Source organism: Chiroxiphia lanceolata, chromosome 1 (assembly GCF_009829145.1).
Source record: "Chiroxiphia lanceolata isolate bChiLan1 chromosome 1, bChiLan1.pri, whole genome shotgun sequence".
Taxonomy (NCBI): domain Eukaryota; kingdom Metazoa; phylum Chordata; class Aves; order Passeriformes; family Pipridae; genus Chiroxiphia; species Chiroxiphia lanceolata.
This window is the reverse complement of record NC_045637.1, coordinates 139,491,106-139,518,034: the sequence shown is the minus strand read 5'-3', so window position 1 is coordinate 139,518,034 and position 26,929 is coordinate 139,491,106. Positions and strand designations below refer to the sequence as shown.

At 40.8% G+C, this 26,929-nt stretch overlaps 1 protein-coding gene, 1 long non-coding RNA gene and 1 other non-coding gene across 3 annotated transcripts; 2 read left to right on the top strand and 1 right to left on the bottom strand.

Annotated features, from left to right (window-relative positions):
- The first annotated feature begins 3,046 nt into the window (after positions 1-3,046).
- On the top strand, positions 3,047-3,120 carry TRNAN-GUU. Its single transcript has one exon. It is a non-coding gene; the product is annotated as a tRNA-Asn (tRNA).
- Positions 3,121-5,992: 2,872 nt separating this feature from the next.
- Positions 5,993-23,212, bottom strand: RAB18 (RAB18, member RAS oncogene family). Its single transcript, XM_032690915.1, has 7 exons — positions 23,068-23,212; positions 20,616-20,671; positions 12,737-12,798; positions 10,710-10,782; positions 8,884-9,002; positions 8,740-8,806; positions 5,993-7,251 (listed from the first exon to the last, which is right to left on the bottom strand). The coding sequence occupies exons 1-7, from the start codon at positions 23,133-23,135 to the stop codon at positions 7,073-7,075; spliced, it is 624 nt and encodes a 207-aa protein (XP_032546806.1). The 5' UTR covers positions 23,136-23,212; the 3' UTR covers positions 5,993-7,072.
- On the top strand, positions 14,871-15,867 carry LOC116788255. The gene is made up of 2 exons (XR_004357580.1): positions 14,871-14,962; positions 15,384-15,867. It is a non-coding gene; the product is annotated as an uncharacterized LOC116788255 (long non-coding RNA).
- Positions 23,213-26,929: the final 3,717 nt, after the last annotated feature.

Genomic DNA, 26,929 nt, shown 5'->3' with positions numbered 1-26,929 from the left:
GAAAGTCTCTTGCTATATTACTAATTCTGTATTTATTACTCAAAAAGAAAAAAAAAAAGAATAAATATCACTTGACAAGAAGCAGCTATCCTGTTCAACGGGAAATGCAACTGCTTCTTTATTTTCCATCATAAATTAAACCAACTTCAGCTCAGCTCCACCAGGCATGTAGGCACCACAAACACAGTTTTCAGTAAAAGCCCCAGGTAAGGGAACATGCTCTCATTACAGCAAAGGAATTAAAGGTTAAACAGAAGGACAAGCTTTACATTATTAAGATTCCAAAAACAGTGGAAGAAGTTGGGCAATAAAATCCACAATGTTGGATTTCTTGTAAGAATGTTTTAAATACATGAATGTTTTGAGCATATTTGATCCTTTCTTAGTGTAGAGAAAACTACTACTGTGGTATCTTAGTCCTTTCTTGCTCTGTTTTACAAGACTAAATCTACAAACAAAAATGTGTTCAGACTTCAAGCTAGCACGATAAAATGTTCCAATCTGTACACTGTCAATTAAATTTTACTTATCTGGAGGACATGGCACACACATTTCAGTGCTTTTATTGCTTCTGACTACCACAGTAAAATATATAGCAAATAATTGCCCCTATGCTGAGAAGGCTGCTACTCAGATTTTGAGTGTAAGAGAAAGGAAGCATATCCTTGCACGCCTTCAGGTATCATTGCCATCCATCTGCAACATACATAGAAAACTTCATTGCACTTCTTTTTCATTGCTGCTGCCTTACACAGCTTGCCTCTCCTTTCTAGACAAAAGGAAATTACAAGATCAACAGATAGCTTTTTCTTACAGTTTAAAGAGAGAAGGAAAGCAGACAGGATATTCCCCGCTCACCTGCTGGCTCAGTCCATAGAAATCTGTTAGCCAGTCCATCATATTTCACCACACTTCCCTGTGAAACAACAGAAGTTTCCTTCATTCCATTTGCCAGCTAGCACATAATCTTAGGAGAAAGAAATAGCGTGGTAGGAACATGCTCCTGCTCCCAAGAGTAAGGTCAAACAACCAAACCTCATAGTCACAGCAGGTCTATTCCCAAACACACTCTGCAGCATCAAACCAGAGAAGACCCAGGAAACAGGCTCCTTCCTGGAAGGGTACAGTCAGCCATCAAGATCTGCATTGCCTCAGCCAGACTGACACTGGCACCTGACCTGTAACACAGCAACAGTCTATTGATGCTTTCCATGCCCTTCTTCATTTACCACCTTTCTACCCGGACTGGTATACAAGTAGAGGGAGGCACAGGCATTCAGATCTGACAAAAAAAGTTGCTGTTATATCTTCTGGTTCACATCAAGAAACAGCAAAATGCTGCAATAGCAGTATTACTGCAGCCATTTCACAGAGCTGAAAAAGGATCCTTGTGTCTTAACACTTTTTTAACCACATCTGCCTTAATTTGGTAAGTCTTCTTTCCCTCTCCTACAAGCCTTAACTCAAACACAGCAAGTTCCAGAAATGCCTGTATCAGTAATGGCTTCAGTCCTTAAAACCAACCATTTGTTAATTCAAACATTCGTGACAAAGCTTGAATGCTGTCAGTGCTCCAACAGATCATGGTTGGAAACTTAGAGGCCATTACTAACACTCCACTAAAAAGCTCAAGGTCCAGCACTGAATGAGTTTGGCTCTGCAACTTTCCGGACTCCTCATTATGTTCCCTATGACAACATTTAAAGTTTTCTACCCATGAGGACATTTTAGCTCCCAGGTCCATACAGCCCAGCGACCCTCCAAATTCAGCTCAGGATGAAACCTGGTCTTTACCTTTGCCTCATACCAGGGATCCTGGCAGGACACCAGGATGTGCAGGCCAGACAGCAGTCGAGTACCACCCCATTTAGCTGCTGAGGGAAGCAGCTGGAGGAACAAAACCCCAGTGTGCACTACAGGACAGACCTTCCCCACAGCTTTGAGGTCCATGGCACATGCTCCCTTACAGTACAGCTTAAAACAGCACAGGAAAGGAAGCAGCTCACTGTCAAAATCCATACTAGGAGAAGCCACCTGCTGCTGCTACTGGAAGTACATTTTTCTCCACTTACCAGTTCTTATCTCTCCAAAAGAAAATTGCTCCAGCTCCTTCTAAAGTTCACACATCTTCTACGCTTGCACAGCTCAGTGACAAGAGTACTTAACCAAAAATGCTGTCAGCAGCACTTCAAAGCACAGCCTTGCAGAGATTAAGTTTCCTAACTTTTAAAAGCAATTTCAAACCAACATTTTGCTATGTTTCCTTCACCAAATGAACAACAACAACAACAACAACAAGCTAGGATATTAAAACAGTTTCCTTCTGTCAGGAAACTAGATATCAACCAAGCACAGATTCACTAGCTGAACAGAACTCAGCTCCTGTCGTGTATCTCAGTATTTTATATCCTTTGGTTTCCATCAATACACAAGGGCACACAGATCAGAAGGCTCCATCTTTTCCTGGTTGATTAATGACAGTAAAAAATTCATATGCCCTCTACACACTGAAGTTATCAGTGCTTTGTTTGAGGTATGAAACTTACAATAAAAATGCAAGTTTCACTATGAAATCTTCCCTGTTTGTTAAGACCTGTCCAACAGCTCTCTCACCTCTAATCCCCAGTTCCTAGATGCACTAAGAATTCTGCAGTCAGGATCTTGGATGTCTCTCAATCCATATTTTGAAGCATACCTCTGTTTTGCTTTAACTGCATTAACATGCACATGGGTACTGCAGGGCCTTTCTGTACCTTTGGCTAGAGAAACAGTGCTGTTAACCCACCTCAGAACCACTAGCAGACAGCCTAGCACATGACCCCAAGCCCTCCTGTCCCTTGGGAGGTAAGTGGTGAGGCACAGCTACTTCAAACCAAAAGAACCTCCCCCCAGGAGTAACAGCATTTCTTCCCCCTGTATTCTGACGCATCAGGTTTGCTGCAGTTGTGTGCCTGCAGTACCAGTCTCTCGCTGTTCAGCATGTACAGACACCAGCAGCTATCACACGGAGTCAGGAATGCAGCTCCTTGAAAGGTGTTCTGTATCAGTCTCTGTGGCGCAATCGGAGAGCGCGTTCGGCTGTTAACTGAAAGGCTGGTGGTTCGAGCCCACCCAGGGACGGATGAACTCCCTTTTAAGGACCAACAACCAACTTGTAAAGCCCAAGGAGAGGAAGTGCCAAGTCCTATCTCTGGGAAGGAACGACGACAGGCACCAGTAGATACTGGGGTCACCCCGCTTGGCAGAAATGGACCTGGGGGTTCTGGCGGACACCGAGTGAACACAAGCCAGCAAAGTGTCCTTGTGAGAGGGCAGACTGACAGCAGGGTAAGGGCAGCAATCTTTAGTCTCTCCTCAGCACTGGAGAGGCCACAGCTTGAGTGCTGTGTCCAGTTCAGGGCTCCCTAGTACAAGAGAGACATGGACATAGTGGAGAGGGCCAAAGGAACAGCCACAAAAATGATGGTCTGTGACTGTTCAGCCTGGAGAAGGCTCACAGGGGATCTTATTAATATATATAAATACCTGAACGGAGGGTATAAAGAAGATAGTGCCAGGTTCTTTTCAATGGTGCCCAGTGGAAGGACCAGAGGCAATGGGCATAAACCAGAACAGACAAGGTTCCAGCTGAGGATCAGGAAACACTTTTTCACTGTGAGGCTGACTGAGCACTGGCACTGGTTGCCCAAGGAGGTGGTGGAGTCTCCTCTCCCTCCTTGGAGATACTCAGAAGCTGCCTGGACATGGTCCTGAGTCAGGTAGCCCTACCTGAGCAGGTGGGTTGGACCAGATGACCACCAGAGCCCCCATCCAACCTCAACCACTCTGTGTTCAGCATTCTATTCAGGAGAAAAATAGAAGTCAAATCACATCTAGGCAAATGTAATCGCTGATTTCGGGCACCCTGAGTACCCAATCTACGTAGAACTTCAGCTTCTCATTTCATACCAAGCTCAGGCATTACCAGTATATAAGGTTCAACTCTTCATAGAATATTCTGAGTTGGAAGGGACCCACAAAGATCATCAAGTCCAACTCCTGGTCCTGCACTGGACAAGCCCAGGAATCACACAATGTGCTTGAGAGTATTGTCCAAACACTTCTTGAACTCTGTCAGGCTTGGTGCTGTGACCATTTCCATGGGGAGCCTGTTCCAGTGCCCAACCACCCACTAGGTGAAGAACATTTGTCTAATATCCAACCTAAATCTCCCATAACAACTTAAGGCCATTCCCTCAAATTCCCTCCATCTTGCTTCCATAAGCATCCTTACTTCTGTCCTCCTGGATGACACTTGCCCACAGGCTTGTTATCTTTCTCATACCTACTCTGAATTAAAACAGTTACGTTTAAAACTGAAATTCAGAGATGATATATAACCTCTAACCAATATAAAATATTTATACATTACATTTCTATGCTATGTATTTTATTAAAGTATATTAATAAAGTGTGTTTGATAGTTAGATATGCTTACTATACTGTGCATTATAATATTTCTATTTTATATTTTGTGTATAAAAGGTATTACCAAAACTGCCTTCACAGTCTGGGGGGCTGCTACTGTTCTTCCCTAAACCTAGAGTAGCTAGATCTGGAGATTCTCATTACTGTGTTAAAGAACAAGTTTCATGCTGTCAAGAACATCTGGATAGTCACATTCCTCAGAAATTCCTGACAAGCATTAAGAACTGGGAACCAAGCACTTCTGTCAAAAGGATCCAAGCAGACATATTCCCAGAAGTAAATCCAGAGCTAATGAAACACAGAAAACACTAGAAGCATTTCCTTCCAATCACGATTAGACACTTCTATTTTAAGTCTTCTTCTGAGTTTGGGGGGTTTTTTTAGCGTCTAACACAAAGACCCAGGAATTCTAGAATTTGACTGCACAGCTTCTCGACAGAGCAATGATGAAAGGAAAAACCATTCCTCAGGGACGTAACCAAACATGCTTAAAAGATGAAGACAGACAAGCTAGTTGCAAGTCAATTAGAAAACATCTGCTTAAAAAAAAAAAAATCTAACTGCTCACAGTCACAGTAAATATGCTGTTTCAGAACACTCCTCTCCCCAGAAATATTCTGCAATGGAATAAGGAGTAAATGACTTAATTTTTTTGCAGAACAATACCCGCTATTCAGAGTGCCCTGCTGTTCCCTCTCTCTGACAAAAGCTGCCAGATCTGGGAAAGACAGAATTAAAGATGAATCCAGGTCCTGTGATAAAAGGACCTTTTGTGAGAAACTGAAAGTTAAGTCTCTTCTCAACAAAGGGATGCATCTAGACTAGGGGTCAAACAAATATGGAAATAAATTACAGTCATCTGCCAGCACTACAGAATGTGCCAACTATTGATGAGAAAATAAAGTTACTCAGAATTTTAATGCTCCTACAACTTTCCTCTGCTGCTAGCCTACAAAGCCCAAAATTCTTTGACCTCAATGCTAACAAACAAGATTTACTCAGCCCATATATTCTGCATGAAATAGTGCAAATCTAGCATTTTAATACAATATTTATGTATATTTAATATTAATTACATTTACATATTTAAGTTATCCTATTACATTAACAGTACTAGATACAATATTTGGTAAAAACAACTAGCATGGTTAAGTCTTCAAATTCTGGTAGTTTTCTATCAAGTATAAAACAGAATAGAAAACAAAATCTCCATGTGAATAATGTGTATTTTAACAGAAGCAGTCAAGACCTGTTGCAAAACACAGATCATGTATGCTGACATTCAGACAAAACCTTGCAGTAATTAAAGGTACTGCCATTCACTATATTTACAAGAAACTGCTTAATAGTTCAGTTATCAACTGCACTACAGTGATTATTTAAAAAAACCGAAAGCGCACACAACACATCCTTGTCTTGTCCTTTAGAAATAAGAAATAATTTGTAGGAAAGAAGTGACACTGTTTAAACTACATGTGCTAGAATATATACAACTCCGCAATAGGAAGAGGTTAAAAAAGTCGAATACTGTGGAAAAAAATTTATTAAGTCTATACAAGTCTTCTGAAACAAACCATTGGCTTTGATACAGTAAATTCAAGTGAATACTCATTGCAATAGTATTTTTTCATACAGAGATCAAGAAGCCCTATAGCTTCCCATTTAGTGTCTGTGACAGGAAGTTTTATTTTTGAACAAGTAGCTGCATAAAGCAGACGTGATAGAGATCTCACAGCCACAGTGAGCTACAGTTGAGATAAACTTATATTACAAACATTTCGGAAATTAGGAATCCATACTGAGGTGTAGCAAATTGATTCACAATGAAAGAACAAAGACATCACTCAGATCCCTTGCCAATAATGAAGACTTTCTGCAGCGAGTCTAGAGCAGAATGCATCATAAAAAACTAGAATGCAAGAGTACCACAAATTTAGCATATAAATATCACAGGATTAAAACTCCAGTTAAGCCATCAACTGAAGTGATGATTAAAAGGAAAACATGGCGTTCTCCAGCTTTGCAAAGGAAGCTTTCAAAGCATTTCTTCAAGAAGGTGCCGATACCTACGGCCTGTGCCAATTTGTACTTCAGACAGCTCTGCTGAAAGTTTAGCAGGTTTGTCTAAAAACTGTATAATCCTGCTGGTTTCAATACCATAAAAAAAGCATTTACTAGAAGAAATGAAATGTAACATTTATAGCTCACACTGTTTGCAAGATCTGTGCACACTATATAGTTTTATAATTTCAACAGAATTTAAAAATGAGACAAAGAGCAGACAATGCAGTAATGTGTTTGTTAGATGGATTTGTTTAGAATAGTTACACAATTAATGTATACAGTTGTAAAATTTTTAGTGCATTTTTTTCTTGCACGTTATTTATGCTACTTATAAAAACCTGAAGATTGCAAATTGGGCATGCTTACCATAACATTTTCAAACTGGGAAAGCTGCAGAACATTTCTCCTACAAGTGTTCACTGCCATGATACAAAACAAATATGTGCAAACTGCAAGGTCCCTAAAAATAGCATTTAATGACTTCATGTACAGAAAGATGTCACTATCTGTTTAAATATGCAAAGAATAAGCTTCCCCAAGTTTATAACATAGAACAATATCCACCACATGCTCCTCCTCCTCCATATCCTTCTTCCTTGTTTGATAACTTTACACCTCTGTTTTGGCTTTCACTCTCCCACAGTCCAGGAGTTTGAATGATTTTTTCAACAAGTTCTTCAAAGGCACACTGTACTCCATCGCATGTTTTTGCACTTGCCTCTGGAAAGGGGACACAAGAAGTCAAGTGTTAGCACAACTTTGTGTAACTTCTTTAGTAGTTCTCTTTTAGTTAAGTCTCAACCTATGACCTACACTTACAACCTTCTACGATATATTCTACAAAAACATAACAGTGCCAAAATTAGCAGGTATGCAGATTTAGGTCAGCACATAAGGCAGCACCTCAAAAGAGTTTTTAATAGAAGAGCTTTCAAGTTGAACTTCACCAGAGTATATGGAGGCAGCTATAGCTTAGCTTTATTCTTCCATGGAAAGCACTCTAGTAAGAAAAAGGAGGGTTCTTGTCTGATAAACCTGGTTGCTGTTCTGTATGTTAGTCAGAACTGCAATACCACCATACCGTAAGAAGCAAGAATCCATACTGTAGGATTCTGGACCATTCTCTGTCATAAAACCTATCTGACAAAAAGCAATAAGGGATCTCATTTCTTCTGCAGTTAGTAGAATTCCAGGTAATTTCATTCAGGAGCCTTACTTGACCAAGCCCAAGAAATCTGCTCACAGGTTATGGAGCAACAGACACCACTGAAAACCATTCAGTTCCATTAGGGCTTGCCCTGTTCATCTACACAGCCTTGCAGATACTTAATATATGTATCATGCATTCACACACATATACATATATTTATAGTCTAATTTTCATTTTGCTTTTCATCTTTCATGCACTTAACAGCTTGTGCCTCAACTTTGAACTTCTATTTCCACATCTGACACTGTAGCTGAAAAGAAACACAGCAGGGTACTAAACAAAAATATGTCATCAGTCAGAGATGAAGAACATAAGTCTAAGTATAGGACACATCAATGAACTGCTTTGCTACTGGAATCATCCTATAAAATAATCCCTGCTGATCCTTAAGAGAAACATGGAATAAACATACGCATAAAGAGTCAGTTCATCAACCATTTTTTAATTTATCATTACAAGGCCTTGCCTACAAGACCCATTTCATTTTGCAGCAAGATGAGACCAACATATTTGCTCCAGTCATAATCATGTCCTTATTCAATCCCACCCACCATTTAAAAGTTAATGATATACCTAACTATTTTTAACATCTCAGTTCTAATACAGATTTCTGTCAGCTACCAGCCATTTTTCTATACTGAAGGTTGGCTACTAGTGCCAGTTTTCCCTCTTGCATTTTGCTTCTGTTATTATTCAGCAAGTCAGCTGGGAAAAGAAATCAGACAAAACCCCAAAACAGGTTTCATCAGGCTATGGCACAGCCCGTATTCTGTCCTTAATCCTTGTGTATTTCAGTATACTCATTCACAGTTAGAATAGGTACCTGGACATATTCAAGGACAATTTTGAAAAACGGGAATACCCATCATCTTTGTACCTACAGCAGCTGGGAAATATCATTAACTGGACTGTGTGCAAGGACTACAGTCCTACAGAAGTGGTATTTTTCATTTCGTAACAAAAATCAAGTGAGATCTCTGCAAATACCTATAACATACCTATGAACAACATGGAATGTTTTCTTGCAAATTTGAGGCCTTCATTTCTGTCAACTTCATGGTTTTCCTATAATAAGACATAGCATTAATATGTATTATTAACAAAATACACCAACTTACTTACTGCAGTTGAATTTGGCTTACCTTATCAATCTTGTTTCCAACTAACATTTTCACTATGTCATTCCTTGTGCAGTACGTTTCCAATTCATTTAACCAGTTATCCAGCTTGACAAAAGTATCTCTTCTCGTGACATCATAAACTGAAAGATATTAACAATATTATTTCCACAATATTTCTCCAAGAATGACAGCTTACGTTATAAAAGGAGCAAAATTACGGCTTTTTGAATTAGAAAATTGAAGGAGTCCCAAGGATTCCAATCTACTTTTTACACCAATAATTGGAAAAAGTTAGACATCCATCAGCTCAAATCACTGATGCAGAGCAACTCTAACATTCAGTCAACTACTGAGCTTAGACTAATTTATCTTGAGACACCCCATCTTACAGGCTAGAGACTATCATTCTCCAAAGAATTCTGCACTTGCAGATCCCAGTATAGGATACTTACTAACATCACTATACCACAGCTATGCAAAAAGGATGGCATGACCTCCAGCACTGAACTAATTAGCGATAATTAAGACTTGTTTTAACACCCCTGCAATGCTACTAATTTAGCTAAAAAATAAACACATCAGCAAATCCTCACAAATACTGGTGAACTACTGAGTTTTCAGTATTTTACTGTCTTCAATGATTTAGTATTTGTGTGAATTATAAGCAGTAAGCCATGCTAGAAGCAGAAAGGGTAGACAAAAAAAAGCAGACCTAACTCTAAAATCAACTACCCAATAGCTATGAAAGTATTTTTCCTTCACCTTCACATCCCATGTGCAGACATGCATAAACAGTTTGTTTCAATCAAATCTGCAACTTGTCTTGCATTTTTAGGAAGCAATATAACAAAGAAATAGTTGGGAGGTATTTAATAAAATGGGAGGGCAAATCTCAACAGAAGAACCTTTTGACTCCCACAGTGCTTCATAACTTTCACAGCTTTCAACAGTAAGTGGTAGTTTCAGTGCCAGAAACTAGGTGACTTGACAAGACATGCCTTGACAGGAATGCAATGCAACTCAGACTTGGGAAAAGGTACATACAAAATAAAACCTATCAAGAAGTCACAGGACAGAGGTTATTCCAAGTTAAACAATTTAACTGGACACAATGTCTCACCAAAATTCTCTCGTCAGGTGCACCTTCAAAAAAATTAAACTTCCCTGTCCTTACTTTAGTCAGCTCCTCACTTCTAGCACTGGAGAAGCAGAACTTCAGAGCTCAATGCCTACATAACAGGTTTCCATATACAAAGGAAAAGCAAATGAGACTTCACTCTGAAGCTGCAATTAGGGATTTTGCCTGGGTTTTACCCACACAAATTGGCACTTTCTATATGCCCAGCTAGTCTTTTCAAAGTGATTCCAACTGTGTAACATCACATCAATAGGAAGACAAATAACAAAAAATTCCACAGACTCCACAGTGTTTATATAAATTTCGTTAGGAAAAAAAGAACAGAGAGGAGAAAGCTGTATACATACTGATACAGAGAGAATACACTGAGGAGAATATTTTTTTTTACATTGGACTTAGTAAACACAGGTAAAAATAAAAAGAAATAAATAAAAGACAAATTCCTGACAGCACAGGGACCACGGCTCCAAGCTATCCTTTCAAACAGCAGTAGATTTTAATCTCATGCAAAAATCAGAGGTTCTCACGCTGGTCAGATTAACTACATGAGAAAGAAGTCAGACATCAAGATCCTTTCATATGAACTGTTCCACACAGATACAATGATTTTTAATACCAATTAGATATTATGTAAAGGTTATATGAGTTTATGTAACTCCCATGCATGAAAAACACAAACATTCAGAATAGCATGCAAGGCTATACTTACCTAGGATAACACCTTGTGCACCTCTGTAGTAACTGGGCGTTAATGTTCTGAACCGCTCCTGACCTGCAGTATCCTAAAAAGTCAATCAGAAAGTTCCATTATTCAGAATTTGAGCACCATCTAGTTTAGCTTTCAGGTATTCTGCTTCTAATGAACATACAAAATAAGACTTAAAGTGTATATTTCACCACCAGATTAGCTGAGTTTATTCCTTCTCCTGCTGTTTTACTACACATTAACTTCATTACGTAATCTACCCTGAGAAACACTTTCTAACTGTTAAATGCAGTAACTAACTGAACTACATGGCAGTAAGATAGCCATTTCTGCAAGGGCATTTGTTCTGCACCTAGTAATGCAGCAACCAGCATGAGCAGCATAGCTGCAGTACTAACTAAGATTTTGTAACAAGCATCACACCCATGGCACCAAAACCAGTTCCCTCACTTCAATTGCTTGTTCCAATTAAATTTGATTGAGTGCCAGGGTAAATGCATTAACAAACTATGACAGAGCAGAAGCAGAAATATGGTTTCTCTGAGAAACAGGTTTCTCTGGTTTTAAGTAAAGTTGAGTTTACAGCCTCAAATTTAAAGTGCCAAAAGCTCTGAAAAAAACCCCTAAATATTGCTGTTTTCTTATCAGAGATTAAGTTATAGAGCACACTTATTGCAGATTTTATGCACAGAATATTTAATCAATTTACCCAGGTGAGAAGTGACATGTGAAACACGGGATTCCGTGACAAAGAACCTGAATAACAAAACTGGACTTCCAACATTCTACAAACCACTCAGTCAATCCCACCCATCTCAAACTGCTTCTGTGTAATGATGAACATTTACAAGCTTTTCTTTTCCAGTTTACCTCAGGATTATTTCTTTATATTTATCAATATGGAAAAAAATAAATCCTAAGTTAGTCCTATGTAATATTTTCCATTCCGTTATCATTCCTCATTCTGCTATCGGTCTTGTTTTCCTCCTGAGTGTCTTTTTTTTCTGTCAAGCTATTTCAGTTATTTTCCTTGTCAAACCCATTTATTTTAGTGATCATTACTATTGTAACTAAGACATAAATCCTGTTTGTTACTTGAGATATGAACCACCCTCAAAGCAATACAAGTATTGCAATACATATTTCATGTTTCACTACTACTTCCCAAGAAAGGAAAAAGTGCAGCATCTTGCTCATACGAGAAACAAGGTTTTATTCTTGCTACAAGACAACACAACTGGGTCTGAATATTCAAGAGATGCTTCAAGTTACATAAGTCTGCAGGCCTATGGAGAATATTTAAAAAATAGCTTGGAAGTACCTGTTCTTTCTTCATGGCCATAAATGCAGAAATTCTACTTTTAGTTGAAGTAGATGTTGAATACGCTAAAGCTATGAGTACAAACACTGTCTCTCTTTCAGATGCATCTGCTACAAATAACTCTAACCTTGAGCCTATAAATGTCCTTGTATGAGGGCTACAAAGTTTAGGCTAAAAATGGTTTTATAGAGGTAACATTTGAGCATGCAACAGTAATTCCTAACCTAATACACAACCTAACGTTATAGGCAAAATTTAGTAAAGAAGTTCACCCTTTTAAAAGCTGTCAAGTACAGACAAGAGCAATATAGACAGGGATGCCTCAGATTAGTGAGGGCCAACTCTCTAGACGTTGAACAACAAATTACTCATTAAAAACACTTAGGAATGGCCACGTTCACTTTTATAAAGTTTGACTGATTTAGTACCATTTAATTCCTTCTCTTATCTATCTTCTTATCTATTTTATCTATCTTCTCTCCTATCCCAATTAGACCTGGAGTCAGTGTAGCTCACAGGCAATAGAACCACCCCACCAGCCAGTTGTCCCACAGTTCATTCTACCTTTTGAATGGTGCAGTATTAACCTCCCACTTCTCCAAATCACCTTCTTATTAATAGAAAAGAATTCTATATGAACTGTACATTATACAAACCATCACTATTCCTAAAGCAAAGCAATACATTAAGAACTTTGGGAGAGACTTACCCATATTGCCAGTTTAGCTTTGTTTCCATCAACTGAAATAGTTTTCACCTTGAAGTCCACACCTAGAACAGGAACACTATTTTAGTTCTTCAAACATACTACAGTTATCTTTGAAAGAGAAAGGGAAAAAAAAAAATCAAACTCGGAAAACAAGCTGTGTTTTGACATAAGCAGGAAGAGTAAGTTTCATTAGCTATTTATGAACCTTGCTCAAAATGCAACATTTTGTTGCTGACAGGCTTTTGCAAAAGCCTAAGGGCCTTTAAGCCATTGACTCAAAATATTTCATGGAAGTAGGGTAACTACTACATTTCCTGTATTAAAGCACATATTTAACTTTCTATTCATTACTCACAAACATATTTTCTTTACACCCCTGGCCTGGAACAACAATATACTTTAAAACTAATGAAGGCAGCTGCATTTAGGTAGCTATTTGTTCTGTTTCACGATCTCAAACCAGGTCTCATCAAGCTTGGCAAACTGATATAGGCAGAGAGTCGTGTAGTACATGACTGCTATCCTATGAGAAATAACATTAGATTACACTAATTTAACAAGTGCCAGATTCTGCAACTGGGATGTGGTGTCCCTGGTTGTGTATACAGACTGGGGAATGAAAAGCTGGTGAGCAGCTGTGGAAAGGGACCTGAGGGTCCTAGTTGACAGCAAGTTGAATATGAGTCAGTGGTGCCAGGAGGGTCAACCGTGTCCGGGGGGCATCAGGCAAAGCATCTCCAGCCAGTCGAGGGAGGGGATTGTCCTGCTCTGCTCTGCACTGGGGTGGCCCCACCTTGAATATTCTGTGCAGTTTTGGGCACCACAATATCAAAAAGACATTAAACTATTAGGGAGCATCCAAAGGAGGGCCATAAGGATGGTGAAGGGTCTGAAGGGGAAGCCTCATGAGGACTGGCCGAGGTCACTTGGTGTGTTTAGCTTGGAGAAGAGGAGACTGAGGGCAGACATCATTGGGATCTTCAACACCGTCATGAGGGGAAGAGGAGGGGCAGGTACTGATCTCTCCACTCTCGTGACTGAGAAACTTATTTTGTTAAATTATGTCAACTTCCGGCCAATATTTCAACAATTGCAAAAACTTTGGAAACGTTTTGTTTTCTCTTTCCAAGTTATCCTAGCCCTCAGAAAAGGTGCTGAGGAATAACTGGCAAAATTTGGTATTTTCAGCAAAAAATTAGAGAGTTTGGCAAAAGAAAATAAAACCCCTGGCAAAAAACAGGTTTTGCCAGGAGAAAAGAAAAAAAACCCGCTTGCTAAAGTCTGTCTTTGCAAAGGAAGAGGTAAGGTGTTAGCGGTCACACAGCTTAAGTCGTTTGTTGCTTAGTAACCGGGTGGAGGCCTAACTCACTGCGGCCGGGGAACCTATACACCCTGACTCAGCAAGGTTTAAACTGCCGGTTCCGCGTGGCTGGGCGGAGGTGGATTCTTTTGTCTTCTGTCCCTGTTCTGGGAGGGACAAGGGTGGTCTGGGATATGTGTATTTATTTGTTTTCTGATATTGTCTAATGCTGAGTGTATTATTAAGTAAGCAAAGACTCTGAAGCACTGCACATCACCGAAAAAGGATGCTGTCCATGGATGAAAGTGAAAGAATTGTTCCAGTCACTGTAACAGACAAGACTGAGTTCCTGAACTCTCTACCCACATTCTGAATTACATCTCGTTTGCAATATTGAAGACTGAAGGGATGGGAGATAAGGATTTGCATAGAGTGGATTTTCAATATTGATTGAATGCCTGGGTTTTTTTTTTTTGCTTAGTAGTATAACAATTGCCCACTGCTTTCCTCTTTCTTCTGTACTTTTCCTTCTTCTGTCAGCTAGGTTCTCCTACTGCTGCTGCTACAAGAAGAAGAAAATCCAATTAAATATGATTCCAGTGGTTGTCCCAACCCAGGGGTGGAATGTGAGATCCTGGATCTGAATCTCACTGAATTACTGATATGGGTCAGAACCAACTCACCATGAGTGTGTGTGTGCATATGGGGAAGGGCTGGGCCTAGACCTGCAGGAACATGGTAAGGCCTGCACACAAGGCCTGTGCTGAGGGCACAGGGCAGAGCCAAAAGGCAAGGCCTGCAGTCCATGCAGAGCTGAAGGCCCTGCTGCCACACTGTCAGACAAGGCAGACCTGCCTGGTAGCCCGCCCACACCACACTCCTGCAGCCTGTGACTGGCTACAGCACAACTCACTCTGGCCTTTAAGGTACTGCCCGGATATCCTGCCTGGGAGGGAAAACTGAACTCTATAAATACACAAGACTCCATGTGGTCTCTCTGTCTCTCTCCTTATGAAGTTGAGTCAGGGGCAGTTTAGGTTGGGTATCAGGAAAAAGTTTTTCACCCAGGGGGTGGCTGAGCACTGGAACAAGCTCCCCAGGGAAGTGGTCACAGCACCAAGCCTGACAGAGTTCAGAAGGGTTCAGACAATACTCTCACGCATATGGTGTGATTGTTGGGGTGTCCTGCATAGGGTCAGGAATTGGACTTGATTATCCTGATGGGTCCCTTCCAACTCAGCACATTCTAAAATTCTATGATTCTATGAAACATGTCAAATAAGCTTTGGATTATTTCAACACTTATTTGTTTATTTATTTAAAGAGATATTTATTTACCTCTTACAGGGATTCCAGCAACACCATGAACTCACCAATACCACACTCAGTGACCAAGAAAAAAACCAAACTGACAACATGATAACAGTTCTACTGTTCAATCATCTACCTCGACATTTAAAAATTCATCCCCTTTCACGTGTCCTCCCCCCACAGGAAGTAGCAGCCTATTACTTGCTCAAGGACAAGTTGCAGAAAACTCAAGCTAAGGAGGAAAAGACGTTAGTGACTGTGCAAATTTAAAGGATATAGCAACACACCTCACTTTGAGAGGCTGAGTACAGTCATGATCCATTATGCTGTAATTTAATCCTTAGGTTACTAATAGCAAGTAACTAACTGGAAGTATGTTTCTATTTTGGAGGGACTTTCACTCCCCGCCAGGCAGCAGCCCTGAAGTGAAATAACTGTGGAAAGCTGATACCTTTATAAGAACAACTTTCAAATGCAACAGTAACCTTTTTGCACTCCAAATTAAAATGGCAGCCATCACGCTTGCTACCAGAAAAAGAATTTATCTATTCCAACACAAAATGAGTAGCGCTTCGTGATAAGTGTGCTGCATTTATATCCCCAAGGTCATGCAGATTACAAAAAAGTGCAAACAGCTGCCAAAACATGTTCAACTTAAAGTCACAAAGAGTATATAGGATGACTAAGAAACTGCACATTATAAGCAGATTTAAACCTTAGTTGCACTGGGATGTTGCACTGAAGTTTAAAAGAGCTTTATTTAAAAAAATATAAACACAATTTTTATTCCACTGTTTCACAGCTTCAGCTCACTAGTGTTACCAGACATGTCAGGTGATTTTCAGACAACATTCTGCACTGGAAGAAGCTCATACTCTTTATTTCAAGCAAAATTTTCCCAAAGTACACTAACTTTTGCAGTAACTGAACAGAGCTTTGTTTTTTTCAGGGACTAAGACTCCTAGTCCCCAACTTAGCAGTAATATAATGCTCAGTGGCATGCACAAGACTTCTAGAGTTATGTTCACAGAAAAGAACAGATGCTATTAACTTTATTTTAAACATATGTTCTTCGAACTTTACCTAGTTCACAGAAGACTGCTATGCTAGCAATTTGACACAAATTGATCCCAAAGAACATCCTGTCCTGTCCATTTTTCAGCACTCAGCAGGAACTTTTAGACTAATAGAATCTTTCTTCCACTGTAATTGCACAATTCTTCCCCTAAACTGCAAAAATCACTATTGTTCAGTCAACATGTCCCAGAGTTCACAGTGCATTCTTTTATCCATTAGCCTGGCATCAGAACTTGTAACTGCAGGTATTACAAGTCTATTGGATACTTTACAAAGCAGTTTCAAGAAACAAAACTTTTTTCCTTAGGATAAACTTATTAGGTGTATTCTGAAGCCACAGTATCCTTCTCCCGTTCAGTAAACAGATTCAGTATCTTGTGCTTGCACAGCTCAGCAATTTTCATTTAATGGAAAGTGTATATACACCTTCCTGTTAGCCTTGCTGCTAGCTTAAAATTTACTTTTAATTTTGCATGAATGATGCAAGTAAAATAAGAAACTAAAATTGCTAACAAACCCCATGTTAAACTGGTAATTGCAAAGCAAAAGCATGAAAATTAACTAATAGCCCAGCAAGATATATCCTTTAAAGTGATCAAGGCATGTCAAACATAATTCTAGCAAACCAAGGAGTTCAACATATATATAAGTCAATGAACAAAAAGAAAACTTTTAAATAACTATGTTTTTGATTGTGATTCTGCCATAAAAGATGATAAGTAGAAAACAATAAGGCTCAAGAAAATCTTATTGAATTGAACAAACACGGTACTTGTGTTTTCGAAATACATCAGTGAAATACAGACACGTTTGTGACAGGTGTCAGTTCTGAGCTTCCAAGAGTGATGTTTCTACCCCTGAAAGCAGAAAGCTGACACTGCTTTCCACCACGCCTTGGAAGGCAGCCAGAAACAAGACAGCACTATAGACTGTACTCCTGTGTGTTAACACCTACTGCCTCAGCACTGCACACCAGCATACTATGGACTTCCAGTCCACAAGGAATAGCTTTGTCACTGATACTGCTCTCACACACAGGCCTGTGTGCCATGCTGGATTTATAGGAGTGCAAAATGAGCTAGAGTGTAGTATTTGTGTTACAGGTAAGTGACAAGTCGGACAGCTTAGAGCTAGAGGACTCCAAATGCAAGGAAAGCTAAGAAGTTAAGAGACATCAGATCTGTGCAATACATCACCTCATTTATGAAACAGGGATTGCACTGAACACTTATCTAGAATCTCTCATACCAAGAGCAAGCAAGTAAAGACAAGCATGAGCAGTAAGGAAAACAGAAAACACTGGGGTATATATACTCTGCTAAGATCCATGTGATGAAGCCGAATGAATAAGCCATTCCAAGGAATGCAAGGAGAACAGGTAATCTGCTAGGTTGACTAAAACACTGTTAATCCAACTGAAGCTATTTGCCCAAAGCAGCTTATTCTTCCCAGAATATCACAGGATTTTTACAAAGTTCTGAAGAGAAGCCCACACAGAACAATCATTTTGGGTTTCATTTAAATTGTACCCAGTAGGTCTGCACAATGCATGAAGATAAGGAACACCTCAACAGGTCATTTCAGGGATCCAACTGTACTGCAGTCAAGACTTTCCCTCAGTATTGTGGTTTTGTGTGCAGTTCTTACTATATGTTAAAAAAAAAAAAGCAAACCAGACATGTCATCACTTCGCTTTCTAATCCAAATAAAAAAATATAGTCCCTTTAACCAGTTCAGCAGTCAGTATGTGGATCAAATTGAAAGAAGACATTATTTGTAGTCCTTTGATTTTGGAAAAGCACCATACTCTTCAGTTTCAACAAGAAAGGCTTAAAAACCTCTTCTGTCACCAAACTCAAAACAAGTAGGGTGTAATTAAGCAAAAAAAGAACTCCAAGTTGAGACTCACAAGGTGTTTTGACATTTCACTATCTTGCAAGTACCTGAATTTGGCATCTAGGATCTGTCTTCATTCAGCACAGAACAGTTACCTCTAAGAGCTCACTCCAGTTGCTTTATCTGTATGAACAACAAATCCTATCCTGAATTTAAAGCTGCTATATTGCTTCTTAGAAATACATTCACCAGAAAAATGGCAATGCCACTGCAGGAAACAAGAAAACAAGTAAGAACCACCTAGATTCTGTCCTCTTCCAGTTAACTGGAAAAAAAAAATTAATCTGCTACCCCTAATGAGTGCTCCACACACCGTGCTATGGGACTTTCACAGCTGGGGTCACAGTAGCTCTACTGCACAACACTATAAACATCAGCTAGAGGGGCCTAACAGGGTGATCTACGCCAGCATTTTGCTCAGTCTCTAGAAACTGATTTTTCCTGCCAAATTATGACATTCATTCCAGATTAATGTATTTGTTTCAGAAATCAAACTCTACCTGAAGTAATGCTCACACTGAGTACACTTCCTCCTTTTCCACATCAGAAACAGAGCAGGGTAGGACCTGCCAGCAGTAAACCTTGAATTGTTGCTATTTAATAACCAATGATTAGCTACTAAACTTGATCTTGTGCATTTTGGCAAACGCAAAGAGGAAGAATTACTTCAAGAAATAATTCCTTTGTTTCTCAAATAGTGTATGGATGTCAGTGGTAAAAAATATCACATGCAAACAGCAGAATGAAAAAAACCCCACAGTTAAAAAACAAACAAAAAACCCCCAACAATAAAGATGCCCACACTGAGCCTACTGGTATCCAAAACATCACGAAAGCTGAAGCAGCTATTCTGTACTAACTTCCTGGCCCACATGGTTGACTTATCAAGAAAGTAAGAGGATATGAAGTATACACAGTGTCAAAACTATTAGATTAGAATACAAGATTGTCATCTTCACCACCTGATCTATAACATTCCTGTTTTCTTCCATGCTGTCCTCCCTCATAAACTGAGGTGGGGCTCCTTGCACAACTTCATTTTTTACAAGCAATGGAATGAACAAAAATAGGCCACGTTCCTCCTCTTGGTTGCTCAGTGCTTTATATGAAATAGTATTCCTGTATTTTATTAACATTAATGAAAAATAGATGTATTTATAGAATTCTTAATCAATTAGAGCTGGATTTGTTTACCAAGAGCTGAACTCAAAGACAAAATTTTGTATAAGTTCTTGAACAGAACTCTTCCAACAGAGAAAGCCAAAAATGCAACAGAAATGCACTGTGTGAAAAAGTATCTCCCTTTTTTCATTATTTTCAATATATCTGACTATATACTATTTTAAATATAATATTTAATTGTATTAGATATTATATAATAAAATAGTAATATTTGAAGAATTATACATTTTTAAAATAGAATATTCAAAATATAATTTCAATGTTTTCCATTATTTCAGTTATTACTTTGGCACAGAGTTGCATCACATTCTTAAAAAGTTTCATATTGCTCCTTTGACAACCAATCTACATAGGGTGTCCTGCATTCTGGGCCACGCTCCTCCAGCACAGCTGACCTACACTGATAGGTATCATACCAGCACAGCAATGACACATCACTGCTTTTTTCCCAGCAGCTCTAGATTCTTGGCTCTCTTCCACTTTTCTCAGAGCCTAGCTGGGAAGGAGCTGATTACTAAGTAGAAGAGAAAAAGGCACACTGTAATTTCCTCCTTACAGAGGAAAAGCAGAAGGCACACAGAGCGCAGTACACCCTAGTATTGTCAGAAGTTGCAAGAGTTAACACCCCCTGTTAAACAGTCTTAAGATAGCTACTAAGTATCATATTACATAGAACACAAGGTCTGGACAGCAACACAACTATTCAAATAACTTTACAGCTATCTTGCAGAGATAAATCAGTAGGAGACCTAACAGTAGCTCTTACATTTCCATTTTAGCTCAAAATGCTGCAAACGGTGAAGTGCAGGTTACTCCACGGGAGCTTCTCCCTGACCACACCTCTGACCTCCATTTGCATGGTGATGGGTGTCACTCATATCTGCTTTTTCAGTCAAGGATAAATTTTGGCATAAAGGGGACAACTACAGGCCAGTATAGTCAATTCCCTACACCAATGAGCACAACATACTAAAACTGTGTCCACGTCATCCCTGCATTACAGAAAGGCAGACATGTCTGAACTTCACTACACATCAGGTATGCCTGAATAAACTACAGTTTTCCGTTGAAACTGGTATGAATTTTTCTAAGGTAGTATCAGTACATACTTACCAATTGTTGCTGCAAGTTCTGGGTCGAATGTATCATCTGTGAACCGCAGCAGAAGGCTGATAGGGAGGAAAGAAAAATAAGAGATACTATTACTGCAGCATACCCATAGCTTGCTGGAAGCCTACAAATCACAAGTCTGCAAGGAACAGCAAGATCACATAGCTAAACAAAAATACAGGTCATTGTCTCTCGTAGGAGAGAAATTCCGGAAAAAAAGAAGGGAACACGGAAAGAATACAGCAGACATGCTCTGCTCCCTGAGCCCTCAACTCCTCACTGCATGTGTTCCCAAGTATGCCCCTTTGAAAACAAAGTACCACACAAGGTGTCTAATCAGTTGCCTGAACAGTCACATGATTGGCTTCTCAAAGCATTTTACCTCTACATTACTCTATTCTTCTTCTCTCAGAATTCAGTACAAAAGTAGTTCTTTTTTTGTTTTGTTTCAATATTGCCTCACAGTATTTCTGTAAGCTTGAGAAAAAAATTCCAAGTCAGCTTTTCATCCCAGAAATAACTCCTTGAATTGGGCACACAGGGGAACAGTAAGGACAACACCCACCAGAAATAAAGACACAGAAGTTGAAGAGTAGAATTAGCTTACCATTGTTTTATGATTTTGTATCTTTTTGTATATAAGGGCTTCCACACACACATTTCCCCCTATCCTGATGAGTATGTTTGCTACCAATAGAAAAGCAGTTACAACTAAGATTTAATAGCACATCACACTGTAGTAGTGTAGGGTCCCTTAAACAAATGCCCATAATGCCACTCTACTTGTGCCAAATGTAAATATTTTTGCAAGAGACAGATTCTCAGCATAGTTTCTAAAATTACCAGACTTAGGCATCTGTGGCAAGCGTGTATTACCACGTGGCAGGCAGCTGTTTGCTATGACCCAGCAGCTTCTACTCATTCCCAGGCTGGACACAAAACCTTATTTACTTTTTGGTCTTCCCCCTCCCCCCTGTTCTTTACTCCTCTTTTTGCAAGTGAATTCAGCAGTCAAGCGCTTTTTAGCATCTGGACACAGTCCTGCATTGACAAAAAAAATGACTACTGAAATTCCTTTATTGCAATGACACTGGGTGGCAACTCTAAAGTTAACATAGATCATCCTTTTTTCTCCCCTACTCCTGAACCTCAAAACCAAATGGTAGCTTTATTTACCAAAGAATAATTAAAATAAATCATAGCATATAGGTTTTTACCAGTACCTTCCGATGGTTGTATCGGGATGCTATTTAAAAGCAGCTATTCCTAGTTACAAACAGAATTAGTTTCATTCAAAACAGACAGAATGTGGAAACATTATACTACCACTAGAATAAAATCATCATTTTACCTGTCCTGCATGCCAAGTACAGCCAGCTTCTACCATCCCCATCTTTCTTTCATATGTAGCTATCATCTTCTACAAAGTCCAGCACACTCACAGGGACCAGGTTTAAGACAGAATTTGTTCAGAAGTCAGGACTCCAGCCATTTACTACACTGTGCTAGTACCAGTTTAGCATCTGATCTTCCATAGGCAAGTAACAGGTAAGGGGCACAAATTCAGGACCAGTTCAATATTAAGTTCCTGTACCTGAACAATTGCAGTGTTGTCTTTCAATAGCAATTTTATTTCCTCTACATAATGCCTCTCTTAACAAGTTTTCCAATGTGAAGAAACGAGTATACAAATAGGTAAACAAAACCACTGTGTGTTTTATATGCCTCAGGAAAAATTCTTCCATATGGCCACTCATATATAAGAGATGACCTCAACAACAAGAAATTTCCTCAGATCCTGTCACTAGAGGCCTACTGCACTAATTATCAACTCAGTAGCTACCTCAAATGAGTAATTGACAAATTTTTAACAAATACGATTTTTTTTTCTAATCAGCAACTTCTATGTACTTTAGGGTCACAGTAGAAGACCAAGACTATTGCCACAAAAATACCAAATCTAAAATTACCGGTGTGGCACATTCCCAGACGCCCTGCATTTACATCCCTTGTAACCTGTGGTCGAACTACTCTGCTGTCTCCCCGTGCTCCCCCGCACGCATCCAGTGCTGGGTCACTTGTGACTCTGTATGTAAACATTATGGACTAGATATTAACCCCAAAGCGCCATGGAGATGTACAAGGCTGCCCATCTCCCCAGGAAACAATGGTGCCCTGGGCACAGGGCGGCCCAGCTGCCCCAGGCCGAGCCGGCAGAGCCTCCGCCGCGCCTCCGTTTCCAGCTGGGCCCGGCAGACACCGGGGTCGGCGGCTGCGGAGGAAGCAGGGATAACCCCTGTCCTGCCGGCGGGCCGGCCGGGAAGGGGCGCGGGCGCTCCCCCCGCGGGCCCCGCTCGGCGCAGCGCAGGCCGCGCCCAGCCGGCGCCGTCCGACGCGGGGCTTAGGCCGGGCCCGGGCGGTTAGGAGAGGCTGGGTGAGGTGGACGCCCCCTCACCTGGACTTGCCGACGCCGCTCTCGCCGATGATGAGGATCTTGAGGGTGGTCAGCACGTCCTCGTCCATCCCGGCGGCGCCCCCGGACCTGCCCCGACCCTCCGACGCTTCCCTGCGCAGCTGCGGCGGCTCCACTGCGCCTGCGCGGGGCCGCCCGCTGTTTGTTTACAGCGCGCGGGGAGGGATCCCGCGGGATGCGCGTGCGCGGGGCCCGGGGTGGGGGAGCGGCCGGGGGCTGCCCCGCGCCCTCGGCGGTGACGGGAGAGGGGTTCCCGTGGGGTCGCGGTTGGGGTGTGGGGAGACGGGAGGCCAGATAAAATGCCACAGGGTTATTAGGCATTGCAACGAACTACCCAGGGAGGTGGTGGAGTCGGCGCCCCTGGAGGTGTTTAAGGAAAGACTGGACGTGGCATTCGGTGCCATGGTCTGTTTGACACGGTGGTGTTCGGTTCATAGGTTGGACTCGATGATCTCAGAGGTCTTTTCCAAGCTAATTGATTCTGTGATTCTGCACGCTGGCGGCCGGCCCGGGCCCTGTGCGGGAGCAGAGCCAACAGCCACCTCCCGAGGAAAGCGGCTGGTCAGGAGCCCCCGACCAAGGATTGGGCTCTGTTGGTCACAAACCAGCAGTGCAGACCAGTTAGTATGGGACACTAAATATTTTTCTGCTAGCAGAATCTTTTGTTGTCCGTTAAAAGCCCAAAATGTTCTTCTAAAACTGATTGCTGTGACAAAGTCCAACCAATTCAGCTAACCTGCTGTTACGGCTTGAGACCTACCTCAGGCCTTGTGTAAGCAAGTGCGACCCTTCTAAAATTAATGGAGTATATCACAGGTGTGGGTCTGAGACTGTCCTTGGCCTGTGCTACAGACCTTGGCCCAGCTGGGCAGCCCCTGGGCAGGCCAGAGACTGACTCCATCACACACATAAACAAGCTCTGGCTCTTCCACAGTCACACAGAGATCAGGCTATGTCAGCAGTTTGCACCAGGCAGGTGCACTGAGAGGCTGTGGTGGTTTCTGTCAGAATGCTGGCTGCAGAGGGAACAGTTCTTTCTGCAGAGTCCTGATTCTGCTGTGCAGTTGCCTTCAACTGAGTTCCAGGGTCAACACAGGAACCGTTCTCTTGTGTTTTTGTGGTAAACCTCTTTGTTGCCTGGCTCCTTCCACTTCCAGGATCTCAGTCAGCTCTCCTGACTCTTACCTTACAAAAATAACTCCCAGGATGAGTACAATAACAGTAATTATCCTATTAAATTATGTAGACATATTCTATACTTAAACATGTGCAAATGGCTGGCTGTGTTTACAACAGGACTGTGCCTGTTTATTAGGAATAATCTGAGATTTGTTGAAAGTGTGACTTGGTTTTCGTAGTTTGGATTGTGCTTTGCAGTCACACAAGAAAGCAGTGTTTCTATACTCTGTAGTTTTTGATGAAGTGTACAAGAACTGTGGAATCTTAGCATGGAACAGGATGAGGATTTTAATTTGGAAGGTATCCAAGCAGCAAAGAATTCTACTAAGGCTACTGAATCCCTTGAAGTCAGAGAGTTCAAGGGAGATTTGACTTTTTCTATTGAAGCCATAGAATCAAACTATGTAATATGGATATTAGTCCTGATTTAGATCATAATTCTATATCTCACCCAGAAGGAAGGGTTGGTCAGGATGGCATTCAGATCTTTGACCTTAATGATGAGCAGCTGCAAGAAAGAAGGGAAAACCTGCCCTAAATGAACAATTCCCTAGCTTATAGATATGGTGGTTTAGACTTTCCTAAGCATGCCCTGTGAGAATAGGTATTTCTCCATGTTGTCCCCCTCAGGTGGACCTAGGTAGTCCTCTTACTCTGAGATTGGATCTGACTGCTGCAGTCAACCTGTTTGCTGTCTATGTATCTATTTTAACTCTGGAAAGCCAGGCCTATTACAGGAGCCAGTGGTAGTGGATAATTAAAGTAGCTCAGACCTAGCTCCTTCGAAACAAGAGTATTACTTATTCACTGAAAGACGTAAAATAATCAGGACATCTTTCAACAGACTTTTTTAGGGTTTCTTCAGTGAAGCTGTCTCTGAATTAGGAGAAATATCTAGCCTGCTGAAATTCATAGGTGCATGTTTTTTTTCTTACCTGTCTTTCAGCATTCATCAGGAGTCCTCACTAACTCATGACAACCAACCCAATCCCTTGAAAAAGGCTGGAGGGTTTTTTCTTTTTATCGTTTACTATCCCATTTGATCCTGACCTCAGATGTGGGAGCATCAAGCCATAGCAGCTTGCTTAGCCCTCCCTTATAATTAGTCTTCCTAGAAGAATACTGGAGATTTTTTTTTATTTTTTTTTTTTTACTATGCTGTTTCCTCTTGATTTCTTCTCAGTGATCTCTGCATTTCTGACAGGAAGGCACTGAGCAGATCAACTTGACTGCATATGGTATTTGTAAATAATTATGCATATATGCTTTCCTTATTCTACATACATTGCTAAAGGAAGCAGTCTGATGGTGGAAAACTAGCATAACTGGTTCCAAGGCAGGTCACTGCTACGTATGGAGAAGTATATGTATACAGAGAGAGAGAGAGAGAGAGAGAGAGAGAGAGAGAGAGAGATATGAAATTTGCACTTCAGAGTTTCCCTTCATGCCTTTACAGCCTTGCATGAAGGCTGCATGATTCCTGGTATGATACAGGGCTCAGAGAAGTAGAAAAATGTCAGGTCTATCTCAACTCAGTGTCCCCGAGTGATTCATTACTTCAGGGATGTGACAAAGAGGCAAAGACATCTTGACAATGATAGCTCCTGTATTCTCACCATTAAAGTTCTCTGTTGACTGTATTACAGACTTGGCTATATCCTTGACCATGAAAACAGGCCATTGGGATTGAATAACTGTGAATACCTTTCTCAAAAGATGGGAATTTATTTACAGTCACTCCCTTAGGGTTGGGATCTATAATGAATTGCACTTCATGCATCCTCAAGGGGGCTCTGGACCAGTTGCATAGTGCAGTGCCCTTAGGCAGTCATTGAGAGCAAGTAAAGGCCAGAAGGACCTCCATCCAGTTTGCTCCTGCTGAACAAGCTGCAGTGTAACCCTGGCAACAGAGATGAGTGTGTCAGTAATAATAGGTCAGTAACATGAGAGACAATCTGGAATAAACAACAAAGAGCTCCCTCAGTCTCATTCTGTGTCTGAAAGACACTTGGGAGCCTTTGGTAAACTCACACCATCTACCTTAGCTTCCAGAGCTTAAATGTGGGGATAATGGCATTTCCTATAAAAGACTGCAGAAACAGCAAGGGGTGATAGGCCAAGGGAGCTAAGGGTTTGTGTTTTCCCTGCCAGCACTGCCTAGTTAGCATAAGCTGTGAAATTCTTGATGGGAGAGTGTCTCCTTAACCACATGGCTACCCTCTCTATGCCATCACAAGTAAAATCAGGCCTTGAAATCTTTAGGCTGTTTAGGTACATGAAAGTCTCAGGATTATGCACCTGTCTAGGTGTTAAAGTCCTTAGTTCATTGGTACTTCCAAAGATTTTCTCAGTTATGCCAGCCATGCACAATGTCCAGCAGAAGCTGAGAAGCTCAGCCACTTCAGAGAGAAGTTTACAACAATCTACAGTCTCCTGTTGCAAAGGCCAATCCTACTGTCTGATTTCCAGGCTGTGAGGCTGACCCATATGTTGTTGGGGCAGTGAGTCAGGAGTTATGATTCACAGTAAAACAAACATGATTTCTAAACTCACCAGTCCCTCCCAGCAGAAGTGACACACACAGACACTCATTCTTTTTTGCTGCTTCATGCAATAATTTGCAATGTTTGTAAAAGTGACGCTATGTGTGTCAGATTAAGGGAGG

Bases quoted from the DNA above. Each gene is read 5' to 3' on its own strand.
- RAB18 (XM_032690915.1), bottom strand. From the start codon at position 23,135: ATGGACGAGGACGTGCTGACCACCCTCAAGATCCTCATCATCGGCGAG. The intron at 8,807-8,883 runs GTAAGCCAAATT...GTCTTATTATAG, and splicing joins TTGGAAACAAGATTGATAAG to GAAAACCATGAAGTTGACAG. The intron at 7,252-8,739 runs GTATGTTATAGG...TCCCCTTTCCAG, and splicing joins ACATTCCATGTTGTTCATAG to AGGCAAGTGCAAAAACATGC.